This window comes from Sylvia atricapilla, chromosome 5 (genome assembly GCF_009819655.1).
Source record: "Sylvia atricapilla isolate bSylAtr1 chromosome 5, bSylAtr1.pri, whole genome shotgun sequence".
NCBI classification, from domain to species: domain Eukaryota; kingdom Metazoa; phylum Chordata; class Aves; order Passeriformes; family Sylviidae; genus Sylvia; species Sylvia atricapilla.
Window position 1 is genome coordinate 47,677,204 of NC_089144.1, and position 27,084 is coordinate 47,704,287.

At 45.9% G+C, this 27,084-nt stretch overlaps 1 protein-coding gene across 1 annotated transcript in view; it reads right to left on the reverse strand.

The window, feature by feature from the left end:
• CACNA2D4 (calcium voltage-gated channel auxiliary subunit alpha2delta 4) overlaps positions 1–27,084 on the reverse strand; it is a 125,699-nt gene that overhangs the window by 90,980 nt on the left and 7,635 nt on the right. Inside the window, exons 3-14 of the mRNA XM_066320233.1 lie at positions 25,278–25,394; positions 23,746–23,805; positions 22,038–22,200; positions 20,884–21,015; positions 19,833–19,893; positions 18,333–18,483; positions 16,638–16,712; positions 15,466–15,555; positions 7,573–7,686; positions 6,428–6,506; positions 4,021–4,154; positions 1,100–1,177 (exon numbers count right to left, since the gene is read on the reverse strand). Coding sequence (XP_066176330.1) covers positions 1,100–1,177; positions 4,021–4,154; positions 6,428–6,506; positions 7,573–7,686; positions 15,466–15,555; positions 16,638–16,712; positions 18,333–18,483; positions 19,833–19,893; positions 20,884–21,015; positions 22,038–22,200; positions 23,746–23,805; positions 25,278–25,394 — 1,254 coding nt within the window. The remainder of the gene's footprint in view (positions 1–1,099; positions 1,178–4,020; positions 4,155–6,427; positions 6,507–7,572; positions 7,687–15,465; positions 15,556–16,637; positions 16,713–18,332; positions 18,484–19,832; positions 19,894–20,883; positions 21,016–22,037; positions 22,201–23,745; positions 23,806–25,277; positions 25,395–27,084) is intronic.

Below are 27,084 nucleotides of genomic sequence, written 5' to 3' on the forward strand. Positions count from 1 at the left end.
GAGAACTTACTAAAGGGTACAGGCTTTTTAATCTGAGGAAGCCATTATGACAGGAAGGTGAGATCGGACTAATTAAAAGCTGAATTTAGACACCAGTTTTTCATGAAGAGTTAGGAACCACGATGGACAGAGCTTGGGCCTGGATGCCTTTCTTCAATGACACTTCTGCCAAAATCAGGGCATTTGGCTCATCACTGTGGGATGTAAAGGTCTGCAATAAAATGCAGACTAGACAAGGTAATGATCTCTTCCAGCCTAAAATTTCAGGGTGTGTAAACGAGGCTGGGTTTGAAAATGGAAGAGATAAAACAAGGAGAAGTGTCATATTTAAGGGGTATTTTAAAGAAATGACACTGTCATTCTCACAGATAAATTACCACCCATCCACCCTGCCAGAGGTCTGCTGCCTTCCCTAAGGGCTGGATGTTGGTTCAGAGGCCCTTTGGCTTTAGAACCCTACTGGAATTTTAGATTTCTTGACTTTTTGTGCTGATGGGCACTGACCCCCAAGCAGACACTGCATTTAACCTGAGGCCGTGGAGAAGGCTTCCAAAATTGAATGATAGAACTGAGATTATGGGTGTGTAGTTTGAATAGAAGTGTGTGATATCACATGGTGGGAAACTTAGAGTTTAAGATTTTAGGATATAGTAATATATATAAAGCAAGATGGAGGATTTAGAGCAGAGGCTGAGTCCTTCTTTTTCACCTTCGTCTTCATGAGTCTGGGTGGGATTTTATAAGTGGACAGAAAAATCCACATTGTGGGCCATGGGTGGTTGGTTATTGGGTTAAAGTAAAAATAATTTAGGTGTCATTTCTTAATTGAACAGTTTATCCTTAAAAGGCCTTGTAGAGAGAGAGATGGAGGTAATTTTTAGTTTGTGAGCTAGAAGTGCTGTAGAACTCAGTGTTTGTGAGACTGTAATAAAGATAAGAATTAATAAACATCTGAGATACCGAACAAGAGATACCATCTTGCACATTTAATCCCGACTCTGGCAAAAAGAAGATAAACATAACACCACCCCACCAAGTCCCACTGCTGTCCTGCTGTCCCCTGTGGGGCAGAGGGTCACAGAACCCATGCCTTACTCACCGTCTCGTTCTTCTTGCTGAACACTGGCATGGCCACCGTGGTCATGAGCAGCAGGCTCTGCGCCTGCGACGCAAAGAGCTGCCACAGAACAACACCAAGGGCAGTGTGTTAGCAAGGGCAGCACCCCAGAGTGTGGGAACACTAAAACCCCCCTCAGGGAAACTTCCAGGATTTGCCCTGGGAAGATTTACCATAGAGTTCCCTGCCTAGGCTGCAAGAGAAGACTTCCGTCATGGTGTCTTGCAGAATTACTGCCAATTTACCCTGGATTGCTTCCCTCATTGGTCACTTAACTCTGCCTTCCCCAATTGTTCATCCCTCATACTCCTCTTTAGGCTACTTTACCCTTTGTACTGCCCCTGTGCCCTCAGACCATTGCCCACTGACCCCATACTTAGCCCCTGAGCACCACATGGTCTGGGTCTTCTGGCCATGATCCCTTCAGCATGCTGAAATAAACCCTGCTGGAAAATATCATAGAGGAGGCCCTTCCTGTCTTTCCTCCTCTCAGGTGTGTGTGTGTGTGCATGGACTGGAAATGGCTGTTCCTGTGGCCTGCTCTGAGTGGCTTCTGAAGGAGACACTTTGAGAAGGGAGCAGAAGGGTAATTTTAGATTATTTGCTTTAAGGCATTTACAGCCTTAAAGTGGCAAAAGCTAATAGGCCAAGAAACACTTACAATGTACTGTAATTAGGAAATAGTTTGGCTTCTGATTGGGATGGCGTGAACTGTAACATCTGTATTGTCTCACCCTTCACATGAGACTGAAAATAAAATAAAAGTTTTTAAAACGCCTCTCCGTTGCCTCATCTCTAGGTCAGAAAAGGGCATAATCTGACAAAATAGCATTTTACAATCCTGCCTCAATGCTACACCAGGGAGCCCCAGTGCAGTCACTGCAATTCTCAAGATTCCAGATGTGAACTGCAACGGGCCTCCCACACTTCTCAGGAAACAGATGGCAGCACTTGTTAATATTCTGTGTCCAAGAGGTTGTGAGATGGATGCATGCTCATGTGGGGTGGTGAGGATGGAAGCCAGTGAAAAGCACAGAAGAGTTTTTTTAATGAAGGGACAGGAATGTGTAGAAGTGGTGACACAATTATACCCACCACTCTTTATGAGTGGAGACATGAGCACTTACACAATGAGTGCAAAAACCACCAACACAAGAAGCACAGAACAGAGAAAAGCAACACAAATACGAGCAAAATCACAAACAAGGTATCATCTATACCACAAACATATGAATACCACAAATGAGAAATACCACAGACAAATATTTAAATGACACAAATACACACAAAGCCTACTTATATACACCCGTTACCCAACCACCTAAGCCCAGGAAAAAGAGACAAAGTCATGATCCAAACAGATACACCATAGAGAGTTTTCTCTATGAGGGTTACAGGCCATGCATGAGTAATGGGTAAGAGATGTTCCAAATTCCACAGAGGACAGATGCTCTAAAAGCACACGAGAGCAAGTGAAACAGGCAAGCCATATGCAAAGGAGTCTCCCCAAAATGCCTAGCTATCAAAAGACTCTAATCCTTTGTTGCCAGTAGCATCACTCCTTCCACCTCTCGCTTGGTGAGGTGAGGAGCAAGGCAAGAAAGGACCTCCTGACCCTGTTACAGAGCAGGCTGGAAGCCACAGAGAAGCAAGTCAACAACCTAGCCACTTGATGGAGATTTGGACTTGCTAGCTTGAATTACTTCTCTGGTTGGGTTTTTTGTGGAATCTTCTCATTCACAGCAGCACTCACACTAACATACAGCAAGTAAACTTCTCTTCCACTTATTGGACATGTGGGAAAAGAGATCAGGTGAATCAAACTACTGCACAACACAGACAGCCCTACCTGCTCTGAACCCACAGCACAGCTCTCCAGTACATCCAGCATTTCCCTCTCCTCTTCTTGCCAACACAAGAGGACTCTGAGTGCTGCAGCATCCCTCCCACCCCCCTCCAGATGTACGGGCAGGCTGTGGCTGTGAGGGCTGGCACTGCCACAAGGGAAACAGCACAAGCACAAAACACAGGCTGCAGTTACCTCCTCAGACTGGGGCAGCTGGTGAGAGACATGGATGAGCACATGAATGAATACATGAATGGAGCAATGAATCAAGGACAGGAGAGATTGGGACAGAGGAAGAGAACAAGACAAGAGACAAGACACAAGATGCAGAAATAAAATGTGCAGCAAACAAATGCCTGTGGCTGCCTTGGGGAGTGTGACCCTATACACCAGTGCCAGAGGTGGCCAGTCTGCTGATCAAATAAACTTCCTGGGCAATTAGTAGCATTCCTGGAGGCTTCGATTAGTACACTCAAGTACCATGCCCCAGCCCTCATCTGGCACAGCTCATGCAGCAAAAGATATTCCACGTCACCCTCACTGAGCAAGTGTCTTCCCACAGGAAGAAAACAAAGTAGTGGTCCTTTGCAATGTGTCCTTAGCCCACAGGGCTGGGGTTAGGACTACTGTGGTGAGTGAGGTCTTGCTGGTTGAAGGAAGGAAAGAGTGAGCCTGCTGCCTCTGCTGAAATGTGTATCTTTGAGGAGCAAGCAATCTGCAGTCAGCTGCTGGGCTGGAGGGAATCAGTCTCTGTGACCCTGCCCTGAACCACGAACAATCTATTGTGTGAATAATCCTTTGGAAGGGAACCTGCTTGCCTAGAAGCACATTGCAGGTGACATTGTGCCTGTGTGATTAGTCCTGGGCACCGGAGTCACTGCAGGTCCATGTCTGAGTCTGCACACACCCCTGAGCTCCAGGAGCAAGCAGAAAAGGAATATTGTCTGTCTCAGCAGAGCCAGAGACCAGTGATCTCTATGAATCCACCACATCCTGGCTTGTTTTACCTAAATGTGAGGGCTTTGTTGAGGTTTTGGCTGGTGCTGGGGGTACTTACCGCGCTGTCCATGTACGCCTCAGTCCAGATGATGTCGTGGTCGTGGTTGATGACCATGGGCCTGCTGAGCACGTGCAGGTACTCCATGACATTCTCCTGGACATCTGCCAGCGTGGAGATCTGAGTGTAGTAGCCTGCAGGGAGAAACAGAGGTGTGAGCCACTCTGCTGATACATCTCCCCTGCTTCTAAATGAGTGCAAAGCTAGAAAACTGCAAGCCAAATATCTACCCAGGTGGGCAGCCTGCTCTTTGGAAAATGGGTCTTGACATTGGATCCAGAAGCACCTGTGGAAATCTAGAGTTTCAAAGCAGTGCTTCTGTTCTTCTAAAAATGCTGAAGCAATATATAAGATGAGAGTCTCGATAAAACCACATTTGTGCAAAGCAGATGCAAAATGCTGCTTTGTGTCTTGGGAAAAACCTTCCACTAATCAGACTGCATTTAGTCTGGAAGGCCAAACATACACAAGCAAAGTTTTTCACCAGGTTACCCACTTGCCCTGCCCTATTTTATATTAAGACCAAATTCCCACTTCCTCTTCCAGACTTTTTCCAGCACTCTTCAGTCTGCCTAGCTTTACATCCAAGGATGGCAACTGCTTCCCTCTACACACTGGAAGCAGAGTAAAAGAGTGCAACTTGTCTATTTCCAAAGCTTTGTCCCTGCAGCTGGACCCACAGAAGTCTAAAACTACAACAAAGAGTACAGGGGAAGGATGTTCTCAAGTTACCAAAAGGTCCTCAGAAGTAGCTGTTGGTTAGGAGTGCTAACACAGAGTAATATCATGGGAATTCTTGTGTCCTGCTTCTCACCATTGGCTGTACTTGGTATAGGATGGAATATGTCAGATAGATGGAAAACTTCCCTATCACCAGGAAAATACTGTTCCTGGGCTCATGTTCTGATAAGCTTTGTGGTGTGGAAACAGATTTAGTGTGCTCAAAAACAAGGATCAAAAGAGTTCTACAGTGCATTGAAACAGAAGGACCAAAATCAGGGAGGAGCCCTCTCCACAGCTCAAATCTGGTAAGTGAGAAAGCAAGTGCAAAGAGCACATTTTTGTTACCTGGTTATTCAGAAGAAAGCATTCTGACATTTTATGGTAAACCAACAGCACTCTGAATTCTCTGTCACTGATCTCCTGGCTGAATACATGATCTGAAACCAACAGGTTTCAAAATATTACGTGTAATTCACAGTACTAATTAGATGAATGCTGAGCCTTGAGCATCCTAAGCTCAGTGACATTCTACAGGGCAGCAACTCTCCTGTCAACTGTCTTCAGCAGCAAATGTTCCCATGCATTTCATGCTCTGCTGGAAAACAGTTTGTACCTAACACCCAGCTTTAGTTTTCCCTTCCTTTCCCTGTTCAAACAGGGCACAGATATAACTAGCATTGCTGTCTCCAGAGGCCAGGTCATACTGAAACATAGATGGCTTTTTTTCCCCTCTCTCTTTCTTCCTTTACTCTTGCAGACCCTGACAGTGCTAACTTGACTTTTTAACTGGCTCCAAATGCACAGAGGTGACTCACCTACTGTGGATGGATTTTCTCATTCATGTAATTTCATGCCAGTTAGAGAGAATAGTGGGTTTGGGGTGGGATTAACAAGCTATTTTGGTACCTCAGTGAAAATCACTTACACACAAAAAATTTGGCCAGGATACAGGGGGTAACCTGCAGACCTTGCAAAAATTGCTCTCAAATCTTTAGAGCAGCAGTGTTTGTTTTATAACTCAGCCAAAAGATGTCAGGCTCTCTGACAGAGCTTTAGACAGATTGTCAAAAGCCAGCAACTGGGACACAATAAGCACAGGGGACTTAGGTGGACTACAGCCAGCGTGGATCTCGGTCATGGTGTCCTTTGGCACAGCGACAGGAAAACGTGGTGGCTCAGCATGGAGGACTTGTGTTCATTGGACACAGGCATGTGGGAACTGACAGTGGTCAGAACATGGATTCTTAGGCTCCAGGCAGTGCCTTGAAGCCTGTGGGAAAGCCAAGGACAAAACTCTCTCAGTCTGGCCTGGGAAATCATGAGGAGAAACCCAAAACAATCCCTATAAACAATCCCTGTAGATACCATCCTCCTGACACCTGGTGTTTTTTCCAACTTGTTTACTGGTAGAGATGTTTACAGAAAGGTGGTACCCTAAAGGACCAATCCTATTCATTGTACCAAAACACTGCATAAAAGAATCTGTCTTTCAATTAACTCTGCTATAAGCCCTCTGAAGAATTTGGAGTTCTACATGTTACATGAGCCATCCTGAACTGTAACGATACAGGCACAGCAGGGTCTGCTTTTCCCTTAGCTTGAATTCCAAGCAAGGGCCTGTGTGCCCCAGCAGCGGTGGGTGAGCCGGGCAGGGGTGCAGGGAGGTTGGGCTCCTGCACAGCACCTTTGTTGTTGCAGGCGATCCACTTCACGTTCGGGGCGAAGGTGACCTCCCGTCCGATGAGGTACGTGAACACCCGCACCTGGGAGGATGCAAAGGAAGGAGAATTAGGCTGGAATGTGCTGCCAAATCCACATGGCTGACGTTTGGCGTCCTCTTCTCCACTGGTGTGAGTGTGGTGAGGGCAATAGCTCTGCCTTCACACAGAGGCAGGAGCCTCTCGTGCCATTGTTTCCTGTTTTGTGGCCTGGAACTGAATTTCCAATTACAATAAGCCCAGAAAGCCAAGTAGCGCCCAGGATCATCTGAATAGCAAAGCAAAAGTGCAAATTCAGTTTGATTTTATGACAGCAGCTCTGCCAGGCACCCATGCAGAGAAGTTTATAGCTGCCAGGAGTCCTTTACCCAGGGGAACAGCTGGCCACATGAATAATTTAGAGAGAGCTTTACCATTTCTCTTTGACCACCAACAAAAGGGGCAATCCTGAAACAAACTGTTTTAACAGGCCCCTGCTCTGGTCCCCCAATAGGCTGCTTCTCTCCCTTTGTGCAAGGCTGCTAGCTGGGATGAGGCAAATAAATAAATCAGGAGGGTTTAGGATGAGCAGTGGTCTATTCCACTTTCACAGCCAGCTCTGCCAGTGCAAGCCTGTAATCACAGACACCAGAGTAAATAGGGCTAGAAGGCATCTATAGAGACTGTCTGGATCATTCCCCTGGCCACCATAAGAACTCAGAACAGCCAAACCTTTCCTGACCAGGACCATTTATAAACAGTCCTGCATGAGATTCAAACTCTTAGCAAAAGTTGGTTTTTAATTTGGAAATACTCAGCTCAGTCTTGATAATCTTATCAGGAGGGCATTTTGATTGCCCACACCTTTAGAATACAAAGTATATGAAAAAGAAAAGCTTCTCTGACCTAGAGATGTGCATTTGTAATCCCCTCACTTCAGAAATCACCACAGCAGGCTCCTGCCTGGCTGCTTTGTTTGCATTTACACTCAGGTAGGTGCCCATGGGTGTTCAGATACTGGAATATGTGAATGCTGGGCTTTGCCTCATATTCTGGCTCATGCTCTTCCACTCCCACCACAACAAAGCAGCACCTTTCCCCTCCCTTTCTGTCCGTCCCTTCCCAGACAAACCTTCCGATCGGGCCAGTTGTATTTTTCAAACACAGCTTCATAATCCTCCACGGCTCCGTCAGTGATCAGCATGATGGCTTGGTTACACAAACCTCCCTGGCCAGCTTCTCTGAACTGCAAGCAGAGAGGGAGAGCACAGCTTAGCCCAGCCCAGGCTGTTTCTGAGGAACTGCACTCTATTTATTTGCTGTGGGCCACATCCTGACTTCCACTTGCAAACCTCACGCTGCTCAGAAAGAGGATTGTGTGTTTGCATGCTGCATGTAGATTTTTTTATTTATACAGCCCTGCCTGGCACATGCAGACACAGGAGGCTTTGCAGAAGTAAAATAATGAGGAGCAAAGAAGTGCTGTGGAGGAAGGGTGTGATTCCCTGCTGCTTCACATCTTGCACAGTCGCATTAGTTTATGCAAAACAACTACAGATTGACCATAAACATGGCAATTCTGAATTGACAGCACTGTCACTTTTTGTGGCAGAAAATGTGAGAGGAGTGGGAAATCAAACTCATTATTTCAGGGTGAATCCATCAATCTGCCAAAGAACAGCAAAGAAAGGCAGGAGCATATGAAAAAAAGAAGGCTACTGCCATGGGAGCTGGGAAGGGTTATGGATGTGCCACATAGAGAGGCTGTGCACTGGCATGACAGATGACCCGCTCTCTATGCAGAAGTGATATTTAAGGCAGAGCAGAGGTGCACAGGACTCTGGGACAAACACTGACGTGCTCCCAAGGGCACCTGCAGAGGTGTTGGACAGATGTGCTCCTCTACAAGGGAGCCAGAACCTGCCTGTCCAGCCAGGGAGAAACAGCCTTGGAATGCTGCCTGTCTCCTGCTGCCTGTGCTCCCCATGCCTCAGGTACCTGCTCTAGAGAGCTGAGGGTAAAGCAAGCAGCAGAGGCAGCTGAGGACATCACAGAGACAGAACTGAGCAGCCACTTGGCTGCAGCTGCCAGCTCGGTGGCATTCTGTGCTTCTCCTTGTCTGCTGTCCTCTGAGCAGGGAAAAGCCTGATCAGCAGAGGAGGGCACAGAAACTGATGCAGAGCTAAAAAATTATGGGAAGAAGGAGAGAAGACAACAGCTCTGCTGCTAACAAAGATTAATGTGAGGCAAAAGCACGAGATGAAGAGTATACAGGAGACCAACTGAGGGGTGACTGAGGTTACATCAAACAGCAGCAATTTTAAACTGGAGAGGATAGTTATAACTGAGAAAAATGGTATCCAAGTGGCAAGATTAATTGCATAGAATGAAATCCCTGGATGGGAGAACAAGAGCACAGACCATGAACTGGGAGTTTTTAGATGGTTTAGGGTTCAATTCCCAGCTCCTTTGGGGTTTGGTAACGTGATGTTATGACAGACAAATGCCTTTACCAGCGTGGCTGGTCCTGTGGTTCCACTGCAGATCAACACCATAACCATGAATTCCAAAGCCAGTTCCAAGCCCAGATTTCCCCAGAAATTTCAGCACCCCCACAGTTACATTGTGATTGTCCCTTATAATGAAATTACAGGGTTCAGTCCCAATGTCACCGTGTCACCTTGTGCCACTATCTGTGTTATCAGTCTGTGTTATCAGTCCTGACTCCTCCAGCTTCACACAGTGCCTGTAGCTCTGCTGCAGGAACCACGGACTCCACAGCTTCTAAGTGAGCACAGGCACAAAACCCTCCCTGGCTGTGCCCCTGCTGGTGTCACTGACCAGAGCCAGGACAGATGAGCACAGTGAGAAGGTGTGGGGGTTTATCTTCTTTTCTTCGTGTTAGAGCTGGGATTTACACAGGAGAGTCACAGTTTTGTGTTTGGACTCAGTGTTTATTAATTCGTATCTCTAGCACAAATCTCAGGAGTTGTGAGCTCTAACTAACAAGGGAGAAAATGGAAGTAAAATGGATGCCTCTCGCTCTTTCCAAGGTTATTTAAGTGCTAATCACCCAATAATGAGGTGACACCTCATTTATATTTTTGACCCAGTAATGACCACCCAAGGCCACCAATGTGGACCTTTTTCACCCAATTAGAAAAAACCACCCAAAACCAAGAATAAGAAGGTGAAGAAGGACTGAGACAACTCTCAAAATCCTCCATCTTGGCCCGTATATACTACTATATACTAAAATCTTAAATCTAAGTTTTTCACCCAGTGATATCACACAATTCTATTCAAACCACACACCCACAACCCCAGTGCCATCACTCAATTTCAGAACTGTTCCATCAGGTCAAATGTGGTGCTTGCTTGAGGGTCAGTGCCTTTTAGCACAGAAAGCCTCAAATTCTCAGCCCCCAGAGTTCCAACAAGAAGGGTCCTGTGTTGGGGGCATTTCTAACTAGTTGTTCTCAGGTGAAACACCTAGTCAGGATGAGGTGTTGGGACATGCTCCACCTCTCTCGTATCCCCACAGCAGCACATTCAGAGGGGAGACAGGCAGTAAAGGCTGAGGGTGTGCAGCAGGAATGAGCACAGGATGCTCTTAGGAGCAAACCAAAGGAGAAAAGCAGGTGAGAGCCACATGGGATTGTTCTAAAGACCAGCAGGTAGGAAAAAACCAGAGCCTCAAGTGAGGTATTTCTAGGACAGAGATCAATTTGGTGCAGATTAGCAGAGAGAACAGTGTGAGCGTCCACCAGGGAGGCTCAGGGTGCCTGAGATGCTGTCAGAATGAGGCTCAGATCACAGATATATGAACCTGGTGGTTACAAAAGCAGCTTATTCCAAACTGTTGCAATCTACAATGTGTTTGTGTAGATTATTATTAAATTAACACTTAATGAAAGTCTCCATTTCATCAAACTACCTAAGATCTCTTCATGAAGCTTACTTCAGAGCTCATAATACTGAGATACTGAGAAATTAGATGTTGTATCAGAACCAACAATCTTCTAATTACAGGAGTAGATGATATTTTCAACAGGGAAAATGAGATCATCAGTGTCATAGAAATGGAGATTAAAAAGACAGATTTAGAAAACAAACGAACAAGAGGTAATCCCTGGTTTTTAGGTCCTTTGTGACTGGCTGCAGCTGTAGCAAATGATCTGACAGCATTCACAGCAAGCTCTGAGCATAATTCCCTGCTCTGACTGAAGTCTCAGGAGCGTGAAAGAAGGGGAGATGAGGAATAACATGTCCACAGCAGAGATGTCTGAAGGAATTCAGGCTAGAGCTGGGTCAGTGAAGGAGGCACAGGGCTGTGTATTCTCCTGCGTAACTTCAGTCACGTTGCCAGCACTAACAGGATGATCTAATTAATTCAGGGTCACAGTCTCTTGTACTCTCTGTTTTGCTCACTGCCTTTCACTCTGCAGTTCCAGGCTGGCTCAGAGCTCCCAGAGCAGCGATAGGAACCATCAGCATTGCCCAGAGATGTGCAGGCACTGTGCTGATGGTGTGCACGCCTGACCAGGGCACTGAGAGCCCCTCTCCATCTCCTCCTGCCCCATTGTTATGGAGAACTGCCTCAGGAATGGCCTCCAGAAGTACTGAAAATTCAAACTCGGTGCAATGCCCGAGTGCATGGGGAGAAAATCAGCAGTAGGCAAGAAAACAAAGCCAGCAAAGGAGAAATGAGAAAGGGCACTAAGCAAAAGAGTAGGAACTGGTAAATACGAAATTCTGAGCTTTGCATATCCTGAAAAATATGCTGTAGAATCCAGGTTCATAAAAATGTGACTGGAATCAAGAAACAATTTTTAAGTGTTCAGAGAAGAAGCAAGAAAGAGAATAAAAATAATATGATGCCTGATGATAAAAACCAGAGGGAGATGGTCAGGCAGAGATTCTTTGGAGCCTCCATCCTTTATCATCAAAAGTAAAATATTGCAATGGCTAGGTACCTGCTGAAGTGACAAGAAACTAAGAAAAGAATGAATGAATTAGAGGCAGGGTCACAAAGAGGTAGGGTTAAAGAAAAAAACTAATTGAAAGGATTTGAATAATCTGTTCTCAGCATGAAGGGAAAGAACTGCAGAAGGTGTAGCTGAACTCCTTGCCTCATGGGCTGAGACCTGACTGGGACTATACAAGATCCCAAAGGATGAAGAGGGAGTCGACAGAAAACACAGCAAATGGATGGATAAACTGTCCTTAAACATCGAGAATGGTGCTAGAAAAACTAGTAACACATGCATCTTGTGAGTGTGTAAATGAAGTACACACCGGTGAGACATGAGAGGCCACAAGCCTTTGTTTACTTAAATCAGCACCCAGGTTCACTCTTTTTGTGACACCAGTTTGCTCAAGTTACTCAGAATTTTATGTCTCACTGAAATCCAGTCTGTTAACCAGTTTCATAATCTTTTTTCCACCTATAGCTATGCTGGAATGACCCACCTAATTAACCTCAAGGTTTCTGACTAAATCGGCCTGGTGGTTAGAGCAAACATTCTTCCAAGGTGGCCTTGGAAGCAGAACTTGGCTTTTCTTGTCCTCCACGGGGTGGGAAAAGCGGCAGTTTTCAAAATGCTTGTTCTGAGTGTATCCTGAGAAAGGAGGACACATGCACATCGGAGAGGAGAGGCAGAGGCTGGAACACAGAGGAGGAGGAGGAGGGTGGATACTGCCTGGGGAGGGAGGCTGCGGAGACACATCAGCTGGAGAGGAATTAACAATGTGACAGCGCCTGGAAAAAACAACTTAGCTGTTGTCTGACGTCCCGTTAAGAGGACTACGGTGTGTAAAACAGGGAAAGCAATTATTCTGCTCTGCTTAGCACCTGATAGTTCTCAGCTGCAGCACTCACACATTGTCGGGAGGATGGTGTTTCAGGGCAGACAGAACAAATGGGTACAAATCCTGCAGGAAAAAGGGGAGAGAACAAGGCAGGCCAAGCTTCTTGAAACAAGGAAGAGACCAGCGAGATGGATTAAAACTTAATAAATAAGAAAAGACTTCAAAAGACAGCAGTTTGCACCAAAGGATTTTGAAGTCATAAATTCATAATGAAGTAATTTATGAAGTCATTCATAAATGTGTGCTTAAGTCCATGGTTTCCCTGGGATGCATATTTTAGTGAAAGCACTTGGTTTGTGGCTAAATTGAAATGGAGAGTTCAAGTGGTTTATTGGGCTTGGCAGAGAGGGACAGGGGACTCTGGCTAACTGTTCTCCTGACACTGGTCTGCAAATCACATCCCAGATCAAAACATGCCCTGTCTCCCCCAGAGCATAATGGAGGAACACAAAGACAGGGAGAGGTCTGGGCTCGTCTTCAACCCCTCTTTGCTACTCACACCTCATCGAGTAGGTCTCTGCTGGGCTGTTAATTCTGTGAGCAATTGGACTGGGGAAAATTACCAGGGAAATTTTGCAACCACTTTCATTACAGATATTATTCCAGGCTGTGTATTGTAATCAGCAAAGGCTGTTTCATCAGCGTGATGTCGCAGTTTTCGTTCTCCTGCATGTGCTCATGTGAGCAATGACAGGAGAGGCTGTGAGCAACAGCTGAGAGGGGGAATTCTGGCTGATGAGAAGGGGGTGAGCAATTCCACTGATGCCTTAAGTTTTATTTTCCATGTATTTCATATTCTGTGCTGCCCAGGGGTGCAGTTCTGAGCTCACACTCAGTGTCACTCAGCTCTGCACACAGCAGGGACACAAAACAAATCCTTTTCCTTCTGCACACCAAGGACAACTTTCAGCCCAAAAGCACAAACAAGGGTGGGCTGGAGGGAGGAACAAAAAGGATGAGACCTCACCACCTGAAGCTGGAATTGGACAACTAAATATGGAAATGGACCAAAAGTTATGAAAGTGTGAGACCTGGTGACTGTTTGTCCATTTTGTGCCCATTTTGGGTCCACCTTGGGTGTAACCCTGGTCAGGCTCTTGTCCTGCCCAAGGTGGATCCTGGAGGCCTTTCAATAAATATCTGCTTTATTCTCTGGTTCTGTCCAGTCTCTGTTTCAGCCTTTGCAAGGCATCACCACTGAAGTTCCCCTTTCTGCTGGCTGTGACTGCACAGATTTTGATGAAAGCCGTTTTCCTTTGCTATTACCAACACATGTGTAAGAAACTGGAGGAGATGATTTCAGAGAGCCCTTAAACCACACCAGCACTTGACTCCCTTTTGCCTTGAGCTGTGGCACTTGCAGAGCCTGGGGTGCTCCAGCTGCTACTACTAAAGCACCCTGTTTCACACATTTCTTTGGTAATGAAGATACTATTTGTGAAGCTCTGTTTTATGTCCAAGGCACAGAAATTACACCTTTCCTCATCTGCAGGTGCTCGGATGCCTGAGCCTTCTCCCTAGATCCAAGGTGACAGGAAAAGGCAGGAGGGAAGCAGTCCTTCCCCTCGTGAGTGAATAACAGCAGAAGGTTTTATCACCACTGGGTGCTGCACTGTCCAAGAGCAATCTCAGAGCTGTTTAGAGCTCATTAAGCAAGAAAGAATCAACAAGAATCAAGATAAGTGATGACTACTGAAATTGTTGACTGCATTTTTTAATGCTAAATAGAGAGAAAAATAAATTCTTTAACCACCAATGAGTTTCTTCTCTCTTACTGCAGTGGCTCTCTTACTGAGTCACCTTAGTCTACTGGGGTGCATGGGCAACACTCTCTCCCTGGAGGTATATTTGGTTCATCTAGGTCAGTGGGGGATAAATTTTGTCTCAGCTTTTAAAGCCCCTTCCAACCCAAGCCCTTCTATGATTCTCTGATCCCCAGTCCCACTACAGGCAGTGCCATGAGGGGCCGGGGATGTTCAGCTGTTTCTTGGTCCTTTTTCTTTTCACCATTCCTTAAAAAACAGAATTAAATTGTGTGTTTACCTCCAGGATTCTGAATTTCCCATTCATATGAGGCAATGAATCATTTATGGCTCTTATCAGAGGGATTAATTCTCCTGTACCTGTGATTTCTCCCCAAGCACTGATACTCAGCAAAGTGACATTGAAATAAATCTGCAGAGTAATCTTGCATGTCTTCATTATCATCACTGCTCACTAATAACATTACTTAAGACCAGAATTGTGGCCCTCAGCTGATGAGGTGCATTTTATTTACAGATAAATTATCTGTAAAGGTGTCTGGGCAATGCCCAGTTGTGGGGCTTACAAATAAAACTCCTGAGGCCACAAGTCTTGCTGGCTCCTGATCCCTCCTGGGCAGGGACTGGTGGCTGTGGACACTATGCACAAACCAACACTTCCCCTGAGATGGGTGAGCCCTGCATAGCTGGTCACAAACCTGGGATCCATGACATGAGCTCCTGCCTGCTCCTCACTGCAGCCCCCTGAGGGAGGAGAGGAATGCAGGGGTGTTGCAACCCTGGAAGCTGAGAATTTTGGGCTTTCTGTGCTGACAGGCACTGACCCCCAGGCAAACACTGCATTGACCTGAGGGCTTGGAAAAGGCTTCCAAAATTGAGTGACAGCACTGGGATTGCGGGTGTGGAGTTTGAGTAGAAGTGTGTGATATCACAGGGTGCAAAACTTGGAGTTTAAGGGTTTAGAATATGGTAATATATATAAAGCAAGATGGAGTATTTAGGGTGGAGGCCAGCCCTTCTTTCAACTTCTTCTCCATGGGTTTGGGTGGTGTTTTGTAATTGGATAGAAAAATCCAAATTGGATTTTCCATGGGTGGTTGGTTATTGGGTTAAAAGTAAAAATAATATAGGTGTCGTCTCGTTATTGGACAATTTGTGCTTAAAAGACCTTGGAAAGGGTTAGAGACAGATCCATTTTCTACTTTGTGAGTTACAGCTCACAACTCATGAGACTGTGCCATAGATAAGAATTAATAAACACTGAGTCCAGATATGAAACTGTGACTCCCATGTGTTAATTCTGGCTCTAACAGAAGAAAATAAGGTAAAAAACCCACACGGGGTGGCCAGGGACACTTGTGCCCCACACAAGCACCAGCACCAACTCTTACCTCTCGCAGGATTTTGAAGGACTCTGTCAAAGCCTTGTTCACAGTCCCCACTCCTTTTGCCTGCAGTTCCTCCACCAGCTGCTTGAAGTGCTGGCAGGAAGAGAGGAAAAGACCAAAACCCAGGGATGAGCTGCAGGCAGGGTGTTCCCTCTGAGTGGGGGGAAAGGGTAGCCCAGAAAAGGCTGTGCCCATGCAGCTCCAGCAGGACTGCATTTCTCAGGCTCTGGACGGTGAGCCACCCACAATCCATGTAAGATCATGGAAGGCACACAACTGCTGGAAATCTGGCTTTCCCTTATCTGCTCCTTCAGGGGAAAAAAGCCCCAAACAAACCCAAAAGAACAACAAAACACCCAAAACCCAAAAAACCCAAAACATCCTGTGCACCCAAAATCAACAGGATGGGGAAAAACAAAAAAACATTGAATGCTTGTCTATGATTTAAGCACTATTGATCTGCTTAAATTAAACCCTCTCTGCAAGGTAGTGTCTAGGATGTTTGGGAATCCTTTGGGAAACACTGCAGAAGGCATCACCCTCTGCAGTCATACCCCGTGACCTAGGGCTAATCTGGGAAAGAACTCTGGTTGTTGAAGGCGTACGGGGATGTAGAAATACAAACCAAACAAATTGAAAGGGGGAGGAAAAAAAGAAAAAAACAAACAAAAAAAAAAACAAAACAAAAAAAAAAAAAACAGGGAGAGAAGGTAAAAATACCAGTCAGTCAGGAGGGTGGTGGAGCAGCTGGGCACAGGCTGGACCACATCAGGGCTGCTGAACCCTCCTGGGTCAGAGCAGCAAAGCCCCTCCTCAGAGAGAGCTTGCTGATGAAGGATCAGGCCAGCTGAGAACATTTTCACCAGGAAAGTGATTATTCTCATTTCTGAGGGCTCAGGAGGTTCTAAGATGGAGACTTTCTGCCCTCTGCACACAGTTTTGAACCAGGCAGTCTGGGCTAGGTCTGCTGATGGTGCAGCAGTGGAGACACACACAGGGAAGCTGTGGCTGCTGCTTGGTGTAAGGCAGGGTGAGCCACAGAGCCAGAACTGCTGCTGGCTTCTGAAATGCAAACCCTGCTCCTTGTCCTTGGAATTTCACGTCTCAACATCCCAACCCAGCTCTGCTTCCATGCAGACAGCTCCCTGAGTTACACTGAGAGGGGCTGTACTCACCTCTCTGTTATCTCTGTCTGCTTGCACCAGGATACCCTTAAAACAGGGCTCCACAAAGTGAACATAATCATTGTACTGCAAAGAGAAAAGGGAAACAAAGGGGTTGTCATGGGGGAAAATTCACAAAATGCCTTCGTGTCCTAGGTGGATGTTCAGAAAACAGCATGGAGCATTATGCCATTCTATACCTATTTTATTACATTCTATACCTATTTTATGCCATTCTGTACCTATTTTATGCCACTTTATACCTATTTCCCTTAAATATTGTTTGTAGTGATCATGGCAAACCAGGATTTTGATGAATCTTCTGTTTGTTTGAATACATTAATTACAGTGTCTTACTGAGTTCTAGCTGAGCATACCTACACATACAAAGTTACTTTTTATTTTTTCTTCCCCACTCACACCACAAAGTTTTTATCCTCACTCCATGAACTTGAATCCCTTGCCTTGTTTCTGGCACTTTTTGCACACCGTTTTGACTTCTGGAGACTTTGTGAGTTCCCAGGCAGCAGCTGAACTTTGCAACCTGAGGTTGGAAGCCTCTGGTGAACAATAACAAACCAGGTCAGCACACGTTCACTGGGCTGCGATAATTGGAGCAGTGGATGATTCGAGGCTGGTACATGTGGGGTAAACCTGGGTAAGGCCCCTTTTCCTGCAAGGTTCAGGAGAGTGCAATTCCTTAGATGCTCAGCTGATCAATAGGAACTCAGGTCAGGCTTTAATGTCTCTGAGCCAGCAGGTTCTTGGTGTGAGTGCAGTAAAGGAATATATATATATATATATATATAAACATGGTATTTCTGGGATTGTTTTTGAAGAACAGATGATATTTCAAACTCCTTAATGACTCCCCTCCATTTTTTCTGCCAACACTGTTCAGTCTTCCATCTGTCCAGTCATATAAAGACAGAATTGTTGCCACTGGAGTTTCTAATTAGCTAACATAAGAAGCTATCAACAAAAAGTGGAATTTATATTTCAGTGGCTGTGCCCTGGCAAGCTATCATAGAAGGAAGCCTGGGGAAGGAGATGGTGTTTGAATTAGCTTTGAAAATGAGAAGGCAAGGAGCCTTTAACCTGGCACCAGTCTTGCTGTGAGTCATGGGAAGAAGTTTTGCTTTCTGTGGTCAGTGGTGCTGGTTCTCTGTGGGAAACCAGCCCATCCTCAAGCCCTGAAGGGCTCAAAAAGGAACAGAGTAACCCTGAGCCTTCCTGCAGGCCCAGCTGATGGACTCAGAACTGCAAGGGCAGCCCTGCAGGATGCTGGTGCACAAAAAGGCATGTGGTGGAAGTTTTCTAGCTTGGAAATGTTATCCTGAGGATTACTCTACTGCTGCTGGACCAAATACAGCGTTATGGCAAGCCAGGTGAATTATTAGCTCAGGTCCCTGATAGCTCAGGTGTCTCCCTGCAGCCCTTTGTTATCTGCTGCAGTCACATCCCTAAAAAAGCAAAAAGATGCAGCCAACATCATCCCCTGTGGAGGAGAGATGAAATGAGCCGGCAGCCACCCAGCTGACCACACAAAGCTGCCTTCCCCAGGGTAATTTGGGTTGATCCCCCCTCCAGCACAGGTGCTGCTGTAGGTAGGTCACTGTGGTTTGCTGAGGGAGAGGAGGGTATGAGGCAGCTCAGCATGGGGATGGAGGGATGGAGGGATGGATGGAGGGATGGAGGCAGACATACTGCAATGATGTTGACAAAGTCGTTTTCTCCTAGGGTGTCCAAAATGGTGACGATGGTGTGCTTGGCAATGGTCATCCTCAGCCCCTTCATGCTGCCACTGACATCCACAATGATGACAATGTCCTTGGGAGAGGTGGCAGCCTGGATGTACCTGCACAGGGAAGAGCAGGAGGAGGCAGGTGAGAGCCAAGGAGGAGGAATGCTGGACATGCTGCTGTCCAGCTGTCCCCAGCCCCTCACTGGGACATCCACACCTCATTCTGGTACCTTCAGGGCATTCTTTGTCCTTGGATAAACCACATTTTTTGGATGGTTTTGCTGACTTTATCTGAGCTAGAGGTTATGTAAGGATTAGTGTTCAAGCACCAGCAGCACTCAGAGGGTGCAAATGGAGTGTGCAAATACAGATGCAAATTCACACACACATCCCAGAGTGACAATTGTTCTGCTTTAGCCATGCTGAGCAGGCTGAGCAAACACACCACAGTTCTGAAATTTAAATATACCCAATCACACAAGTGTAATTCCCACGTGGCACATGTTAGATGGGAAAACTTGCTGGCAGGGATTCCTAACCTGCTGTTACCTTTGTTCACGTATCCTGTTATAAATACATACTATGTAATTGCCTTTTTGCAAATATTAAAATGAATACTATATGTATTTTATATATATATATATATATATGTATATATGTATAGATATATAAAAATATATACATATATGTCTATATACATATATACAATTATATGTATACTATATGTATTTTATATTAAAAATTATATATTTAGAAAATTATGTTGCATTAATACAGTGTTATGAAATTATATTATGAAGTTGACTTCTTGCAAATATTAAAGTAAATGCTATATGTATAGTTTTTATTTCTGCTATTAGCAAAACTGATACATAATAGTAAGATAGCTGGTACGTAGTTATGCTTATTACTAGGCAGCCTGTTTAGTTAAAATAACATCCAGTGAACATATAATAGAAACCCTGCTACTTACATGCAAACTATCAACACTAACCATCAATAAAAAGTAAAAACCAAATCCCAAACTAAAAATAATAACAAAAACAACCAAAAACCACACACGCTCTAAAAAAAAGCCCCCCAGAAACACCCGATACTGAACAGTTCCTAAAATATAAAAGCTAATTTGTAAAAAAAAAAAATAAATATCCAACAAACTAATACAATAAAAAAAGTATTAAAAAACTCCCTCTAAAATAACAGGCTATATAATTGGCTGAATGCCAAGTCACCCAGCCAAGTCATACATTGGTTTTTTTCTGTCCCTTAATTGCCTTATTTTTTAAAAATAAACCTTATTATTTCTTAAAATTGACCAAACCCCCACCCCCCAAAACAACCCCCCTCATTTTTCATATCCCCCCATCTCTTGCAGGAGCCCCACAGGACATTAATCACCAATCAGAGGGAGGGAGGATGAAAGGTGCTTTGGGCAGGTCTCTCCAAAACTCTCCAAAACTTACCAGCCCCGGTTTCTGCAGTCGAAGGAGATGACCCCGTTCTCATCTGGCAACCACTTGATCCCTGCAGGGAGCAGCGAGAGCAGCAATCAGTACACACAGGCAGGCAGGAACCTGCCCTGCTGCTGCTCCCCCACCTCAGGGAGCTGGCCAGACACAGCAGTGGCCGCTCTGCAGAAATTCAAGCAGAGCTGCTCGGGCTCTGGCAATTCTGAGTAAACTGTTCGTTTAAGTTTTCTCATTAAAAAAAATGTACCCAGGCATAGTCTGCTCGAATTTGGGAAGCCACTGCTTGTACTTTGAGCTTTTTGTCACTTTGATGGAGTCCTCAGCAATAGATTTTTTTTCTCCCAGAGAGTGGCTGAGAGCATAAGAAAGCAGCAGCAGTGACAGGGATGCAGCTCTGTCCTCAGAGAGGCTTTGGCCACCTCTCAAACCCCCAGAAGAGTCCTGCTATGGTGTTTGGAGAGCTTTTTGGGGGATTTTCGCAGTAGGACACAGAATAAAGACGCTTGACTCCAGTCAGGAGGCAGTAGAAATCAGAAGGTTTATTTACAATTCATTCAGGACTTTTATAACATGCTGCACTAAAAATGCACATTATTGGTCCATAGGACTGACACCTCTCCCGTTGGGTCAGTAACAGAAATAGCAAACAACACCTGTCATTATGGGAAAGGAACATTGTTTACACAAGGTTGTTTTGGGAAAAAGAAAACTGTCAAAAAGTTTCCCTTGGGAAGAGCTAGCTCTTCTCAAGCTCAGAAAATATCGGGTCCACAGGGGACCCCTGCTAGCAGACTCCTCTGGGGTTGCATGAGTGGCTGGTTCTAATGGGAGAAAGTGGTTTATGCCTGCAGAACCCTTCCTTCAGCCTCCTCAGCCCATGCAGGAGTATTCTGCTCACTGCACCCTGCCCTGCTCAGGGCTGGGATGTCCCCAAACTTCCCAGATTGGATCCTGCCATGGCACACGCCCTGTTCTGCAAAATTAGTGTGTTGCACAAAATGATTTTGTTGCACTGAAAGAGCCAAGCCAAACTCTGCTCCTTTACCTGGGTACAGCCTGAAGAATCCAGTGGAGCTGCCAAAGTACTGCCAGGTCAGTGTGGGATCCCTTTCAAAGTTGTCCACAAAAATGGGATTCAGGGCTTCTGACATGTAAACTCCATTGAGGATGGCAGGGTCTGGGGGGAAGAAAAGTGGGTGTAAAAGAAGGGAGGACATCTAGAACCTCTGATGGAGGAGAGGGGTGGGAACACAGGCAGCTTCAGGAGGAATGAAACCCTGCCCAAAGCTTTTCCATTGGTGCATCCAAGTGAATCCTGGAGGCCAGGCCACCAGCACTGCCCACTGCAGGTGATCTCAGCTTGGTCACACACTCTTAACCCCATTTCTCTTCCCAGCCTTGCCTGCCCTTGAGCCCTGGCTGGAATTACGCTCTGAGAGCCCCAGGGAGGCCAGCACAGTGCTGGGCACAGCTGGGACATCCCACAGGCAGGGCTCAGCTGCTGCCTCACAGGGGACATGTGGCTCTTGAGGAGCAGCTGCCTGATGTACCCCTGACAGCCTTTCTACAAGGACTGGCTAAATTGAGGCTAGGTGTAATCTCCTAAAACAGGATTTACACAGTTGTGCTCTCTCTGCTCTCTTCCTCACCAAATCTTTCTTTCCTCCTTTGCCTGCCCTTTTCCATGACAAAGCCAGGGCTGTCCTACCTTGGCCCCATCTCCTTAGAATCAATAGGAAGCTGCAGATTCCAAGAACTCCTAGTAGGCAGAGTAATTTGGTGTCTGTGTTGACTCACTGCCTCAGGAGAGCAAAGAGAGCAGCAGCAGCAACAGTGAATCATGAGAATCTGGCCATTGTAGGATTAACTGTATTGGGGCTGGAAAGGGTGGGGCTCTCACCTTCCATTTCCTGTTCAGTCACTTTATATATTATTTATTTATATATTTACTATTTGTTTATGTATTATTTATCTATATATTTATTGTCAATTGTATAAATATAATTTAGCTATATATTTATAGTTTATTTATACATTCATTAATCATTTTTATAATTATTATTTATTTATATATATTTAAAATGTTCTAATTTTTATTTCTCTCTCTTTTTTTTTTCTATTCCCATCCTTGTTTCCAGCTTTCCTGCTCATAATTTCCAGGCAAAGCTACCAGCATTGAGCAAGCAAGAGGCCATTTACCTTTGTTGTAGACGTTGGTGGGCAGCTGGATATCACTGTAGGTTGTGTTCACCAGCAGGTTATTGAAATGCTCATTCGGCTCCAGAATGAATTCATCCCCGAGCTCCACGTAATTGTCATTTTCATCCTTGTCATTAATCAGGAGAGAGTTGTAGTAATCAAACTGTTGATGAAGACAGTGGAAAAGACAAAGAGAGAATGGGACAGACTGTTACCAGCACTGCTGGGAAAAGCACTCTCTAACACAAAGAGGGGACATACGGAGAGTCAGGGCTCCAAAGACGATCAAAACGAGCCACAAACAAGCTATTATTGCCAACTGCAAGTGCCAAGCTGCCCAAATGATGGTTCCTGCCAGTTTGTTGCTGTCCTGTGCCCATATGACCCAAAGCACTGCATCATTGCTAATGAGCCGCTGAAGGGACAGGGGACCCTCCTGTGCCCCTCAGAGGGGTTTGGGGATCAGCTGGAAAGGTGAGGTGTCCCACAGGGTCTGTCTGTCTGTCCTGGGTTCACCACAGCACACACCAGTGCTGACCTCACCCGCCCTGTCTGTGCAGCTGTCACCTGCTGAATTAACTCCTGAGGGACACCCAGGCAGGATTATCCCCTCAGCCTGTCACTCCAAGGAGCAGGAACTCATGGGGAGAGCAAAGCACCAAGAAGAAGGTGCTCAAGGACAAGGCAGTGTCCCCCCACCCCTGAAGGTCACTGGGGATTTATCATCCACAGGCACTTGGGTACATCCAGGCCATTATTTGTCCTTGGATAACCCAGGTCTTTAAGATGGTTTTGCTGACTTTATCTGAGCCAGAGGTTATGTAAAGATCAGTGTTCAAGCACCAGCAGCACTCAGAGGGTGCAAATGGAGAACAGAGTCCTGTACCTCAACTCACCCATCCCCCTTGCTGTGAATGCAGGTGACCCAACAAACAAGACTAATGGGATTCTCAAAAAAAAAAAAAAAAAAAAAAAAAGAGATGAAATTAGTAACTGGCTTGATTTCCAGGAGTGTTTTCATTTTTCCCAGCACTGAGACATGTACTTGCAGGGGCAGACTGTCCTGCTCAGCTGTGCTTGTGCTGTGGACAGAGAACTTCCTTCCACAGCCTTTCACTCCAGCTCCCCTCACCAGCAGTAATCCCACAGCTTGGCCACAACAAACAGTTATTAACAGAAAGCCAATTATCCAAATTGCTCGGACAGCACCAGACTTTCACCTTAAGGGAAGTCCTGACGAGTGGGTGTCTGCCTGGTACAGAAAAGATGATGGGAGCTGTGTAAGAAAGACGGTGACAAACTCTGGTTCATTTGGATTAACGGGTTTGCTGTTGGTATTTGTAACAGCATTTTCCTCATTGTTCATTCACACTCAGATTTTTAGCTCATTTTCCAGTCAAGTGACCCACAAAGTGCCAGATAATTTGCACTAAAATGTCACATAACTTGGCTGTGCAGTAAAAGTAATGCCAAGAGTATCATGCAGCCAAATGTGTTCCCAAATCCTTCCCCTCCCAGAGCCAAAGGGACAAATCTGCTTGGTTTGGGATGTGCCAAGGATGTCTCTGACTCACAGCAGTGTCTGGACAAGCTGAGGGTCCTGCAGACAAGGGAATTTCAGGACCCTGAGGGGTGGGCTCCTGGCTGTGCCTGTTCCTGGGCTGCCCTGAGGATGTGCCACCTTTTGTCACTGACCGGGGGAACTCACCTCCAGAGAGGAGTTGTACTCATGGTTCAGGTCTGCATCTTCTGCTGCTTCCACCAACCTCTAAAGCAAGCACATGGAGAGGAAGGTGAGTGGGGGCTATGGCAAAGCTCCCCAAGTGTTCTTCCAGCTGTGTGTCAGTGACTGCCTCCTTCACCACTGCCAAGTCAGGGGTTCTAAACTTCCCTCTCTCCCTCCTTCCCTGCTGACCTGTCATTCCGGGCTACAATTTTACAGCTTGGAAGGCACATCATTTGCAGCTATTTATTGCCAAGTGTGTTCACACCTACTCACTCCAGAGTCCCTGCTACATCCCTGAGCAATTTCAGATATCACAGGACATATACAAACAGAAACAGGTCCATTTAGAGAAAGAACAGACAGATTTAATTTCATTTTCCACAAACCCTTCCAAAAAGCCATGGGAAAGGCATTTCAGGCCCAGCTTGATGTCAGCATCTCATCAAAGGAAAAGGCCTTATGGGAGTCTCAGTCTGGTATTGTTACTGAGACAAAGACCATGGCTGGATTTCGTAAAGGGCTCAGCACTGCTGTGGCCGTTTATAAGCTCTTCCCATTTATGGAAGGCTATAAAATCAGCCAGTTTTCTCCAGTATGATGCTTCAGGGCACTAATTCTCCATTGGTACAGACTGGGAGGGGATCCAGCTAAGCACATACTTGTTTTCAGGGTTGCACAATCAGCTGCAGTCTCAGCAAAACTACATTTGCTCCTTCACAAAGGAGAAGGCAATCCAAGCACTGGAAAAGTCTGGCTAAGAACTTAACGTTATGGGCCAAAGCTTGGGGACTAAATATGCCCGCATTTCACTTGGAGATTCAAATGATGTGTTTCTGGATGACTTTTCCACATTAGAAGCCTTAAACAGTCAAGGCTCTGTGACTACAGAAATATGCTTTTCACGGTGGGTAAACACCCGGGAATATGATAAATCCTTCAGAGCAGGAAGCGAGAGGGGCCAGGACGATTACCTGCTCTGATCTCCCACACTGCAGCAGCCACAGCCCCCTTTGCCACCTCCTGCACACTTCCCCATGTACACAGCTGGAAATCCAAGCACCTTTCCTGCAGCCTGTGCTCGGGAGGTGCAGAAATTCCCCCTGAGCCACACACACTCAGAGCTGAAACAAGCCCCTGCTCTTCAGTGGCCAGAGAGCTTTAGTGGAAGGATGAGCTGAGTTTTTCACTCCTGAAAGGTTTTCCTCCCCCCACCTTTAAACAGCTTGTCTCCTAAAACAGTGCTCGTTCCCTCATATTTATTCCTAGACTTTGTTTTTGTCTCCTTTTCTAATTTGAGCAGAGGGAGAAGCCAGCATCCCCTTGTCTGAACACCCACAGCCTCCCACCAGTGTCTGCTTAAAGCTCAGTGCCAGCAGCCAGCTGCACCAGCCTTGGCAGGGCAGTCCTCACACAACCCCTGCTCCCACACACTCCTGGGGCAGGCAGGAGGCCTGTTCCTGCTGCTCTGAGACTGGCAGGACTCAAATTCCTTCCCCAAGGCCCAGGGGTCATACCTCAACAGCTTCCACCTTCCTGCGGAGCATGCTCTCCATCTGCTCCGAGAACTTCTTCACTAGCTCCAGGCCATCCACCTCCTTGATCTTCAGTGTTGGCTCCACATCTTTGTACTTCTGCCCAAGGGAGAGAGGAAAATCCTGCTGAGCAGGGGGTTCTTAGGGACAGGGATGGATCTGTTGTTGCTGTAGCTGGGCATTGTCTTGGTGTTGAAACCAGTGCTCTGATTTCATCACCTTCCTTCTCTTTCCCCCTTTTCCACCCCATAATTCAGGGTGTGCAGATCAGTGGCCATAACTCAAAGCACTTTGACCAAGCAAATACAGCTGATCCAACTGTGAGCTGTTGTGAGCAGCAATGCACCTGAAGCTGTTAGTGCCTATAAATTAGAGAGAGAGGCAGGAGGCCAACTTTTAAAAACCAAAACCTTGCCCTTGTGGATGGTTGCTTGTGGATGGTGACATCCACAGCAGCATTACACACATCACACACCTCCAGCTCACCCACGGCAAGGGGAAGAGCCAGGGGATGGAGCTGTGTGCTGTCATTGCAGCTCTGCCCGTGTCACATGTGCTCTGGGGCACTGGTGGGGAGGTGTAGGAATAGGGTAAAAAGCTGATTTGTTATTTTTTTTAAGCGCAGTTAATAAGTAAATTGTAAGTTCCTATATAAAGCTGTTTTAAGAATGAGAAGTTCTTCTGACACAACGATATATTCTAAGGGTGAAAAATAAGTGCACTTGTAACAACAAGAGATTTGTCTCATGAGAATTAGTAAAGAAAATATGTATATGACCTAAGAATAAATATTTAATGGACAAGTAAAATACCTTTTACTAACCAACAGAATAACAAAAAAGCTATTAGCCATTCAAAAGTCACCCTCGAAGTTTGTAAAAACTGTATAAAAACCAGCATGCAGCGAATGATAAAAGGGCCTTCTAAACTTTTATAGTGTTACTCTATGTGTCATAACCATCCCAAGAACAGGGAGATGTCCTGGCAGGGCAGGGGCTGTCCTTCACCATGGTTCATATAATCCAGGAATTGAAAAAACCCAAGAGTACATCTAAACAGTGTAACCAAAATCTGCCTCCTTAAACCTGCACTTTTAAGACTGAATACAACGGGCTTTATTTCTCCTTTCCAAAAAAATCCCACCGCCAACAGAGACAGCCAGAAAGAAAGAGTAAAGAAACCTGGTAAAGGACACACGATGATGAATTTATTTCAGAAAAGACAGAGCTTTATCTCCTAAGCATTTTGGAAACACCAAGGAAACCAACTGCAATTCCCTGGTCCCTCACTCTCAGTTCTGTCTGTCCCCTCCATCCCCACGTTGTGTGAGCACCACAGCAGCAATCTCAGCCAGGGAAAAAGCTGCTCAGCTTTTGGGGCAGCTTCTTGTGCTGGGGAAAAAAAACAAAAAATGATGTGGTGAAAAGGGCAAGGAGATGGTAGGGGCTCTAGTGACATCTTTGAATTAGAGGGAAGCAGCAGGGAAAGGACTTTGCACATCTTTAGGGTGAGTCCGTGGAGCCTCTTTTGTCCAAGAAGCTTCTTGACCATCCAGGAGGGCAGATGAGCACAGAATATGCCCAGAAGATGGGCCAGGCTGAGGAGGTCAGCCAGAAATAGCAGCAGCAGCATCCAGCCCCAGCAGGCATGGCAGGGAGGCTGCTCCCCCTGCCTGGCATGATTAACAGCAAGGGTTTTACTGGATTAAAAACGCCAGGCCTGGCTCCCCCTGCGCTGGGGAGCAGGCACAGGCTGCAGGAGAGGAGGAGGAGGGATTGGAGAGGAAGGC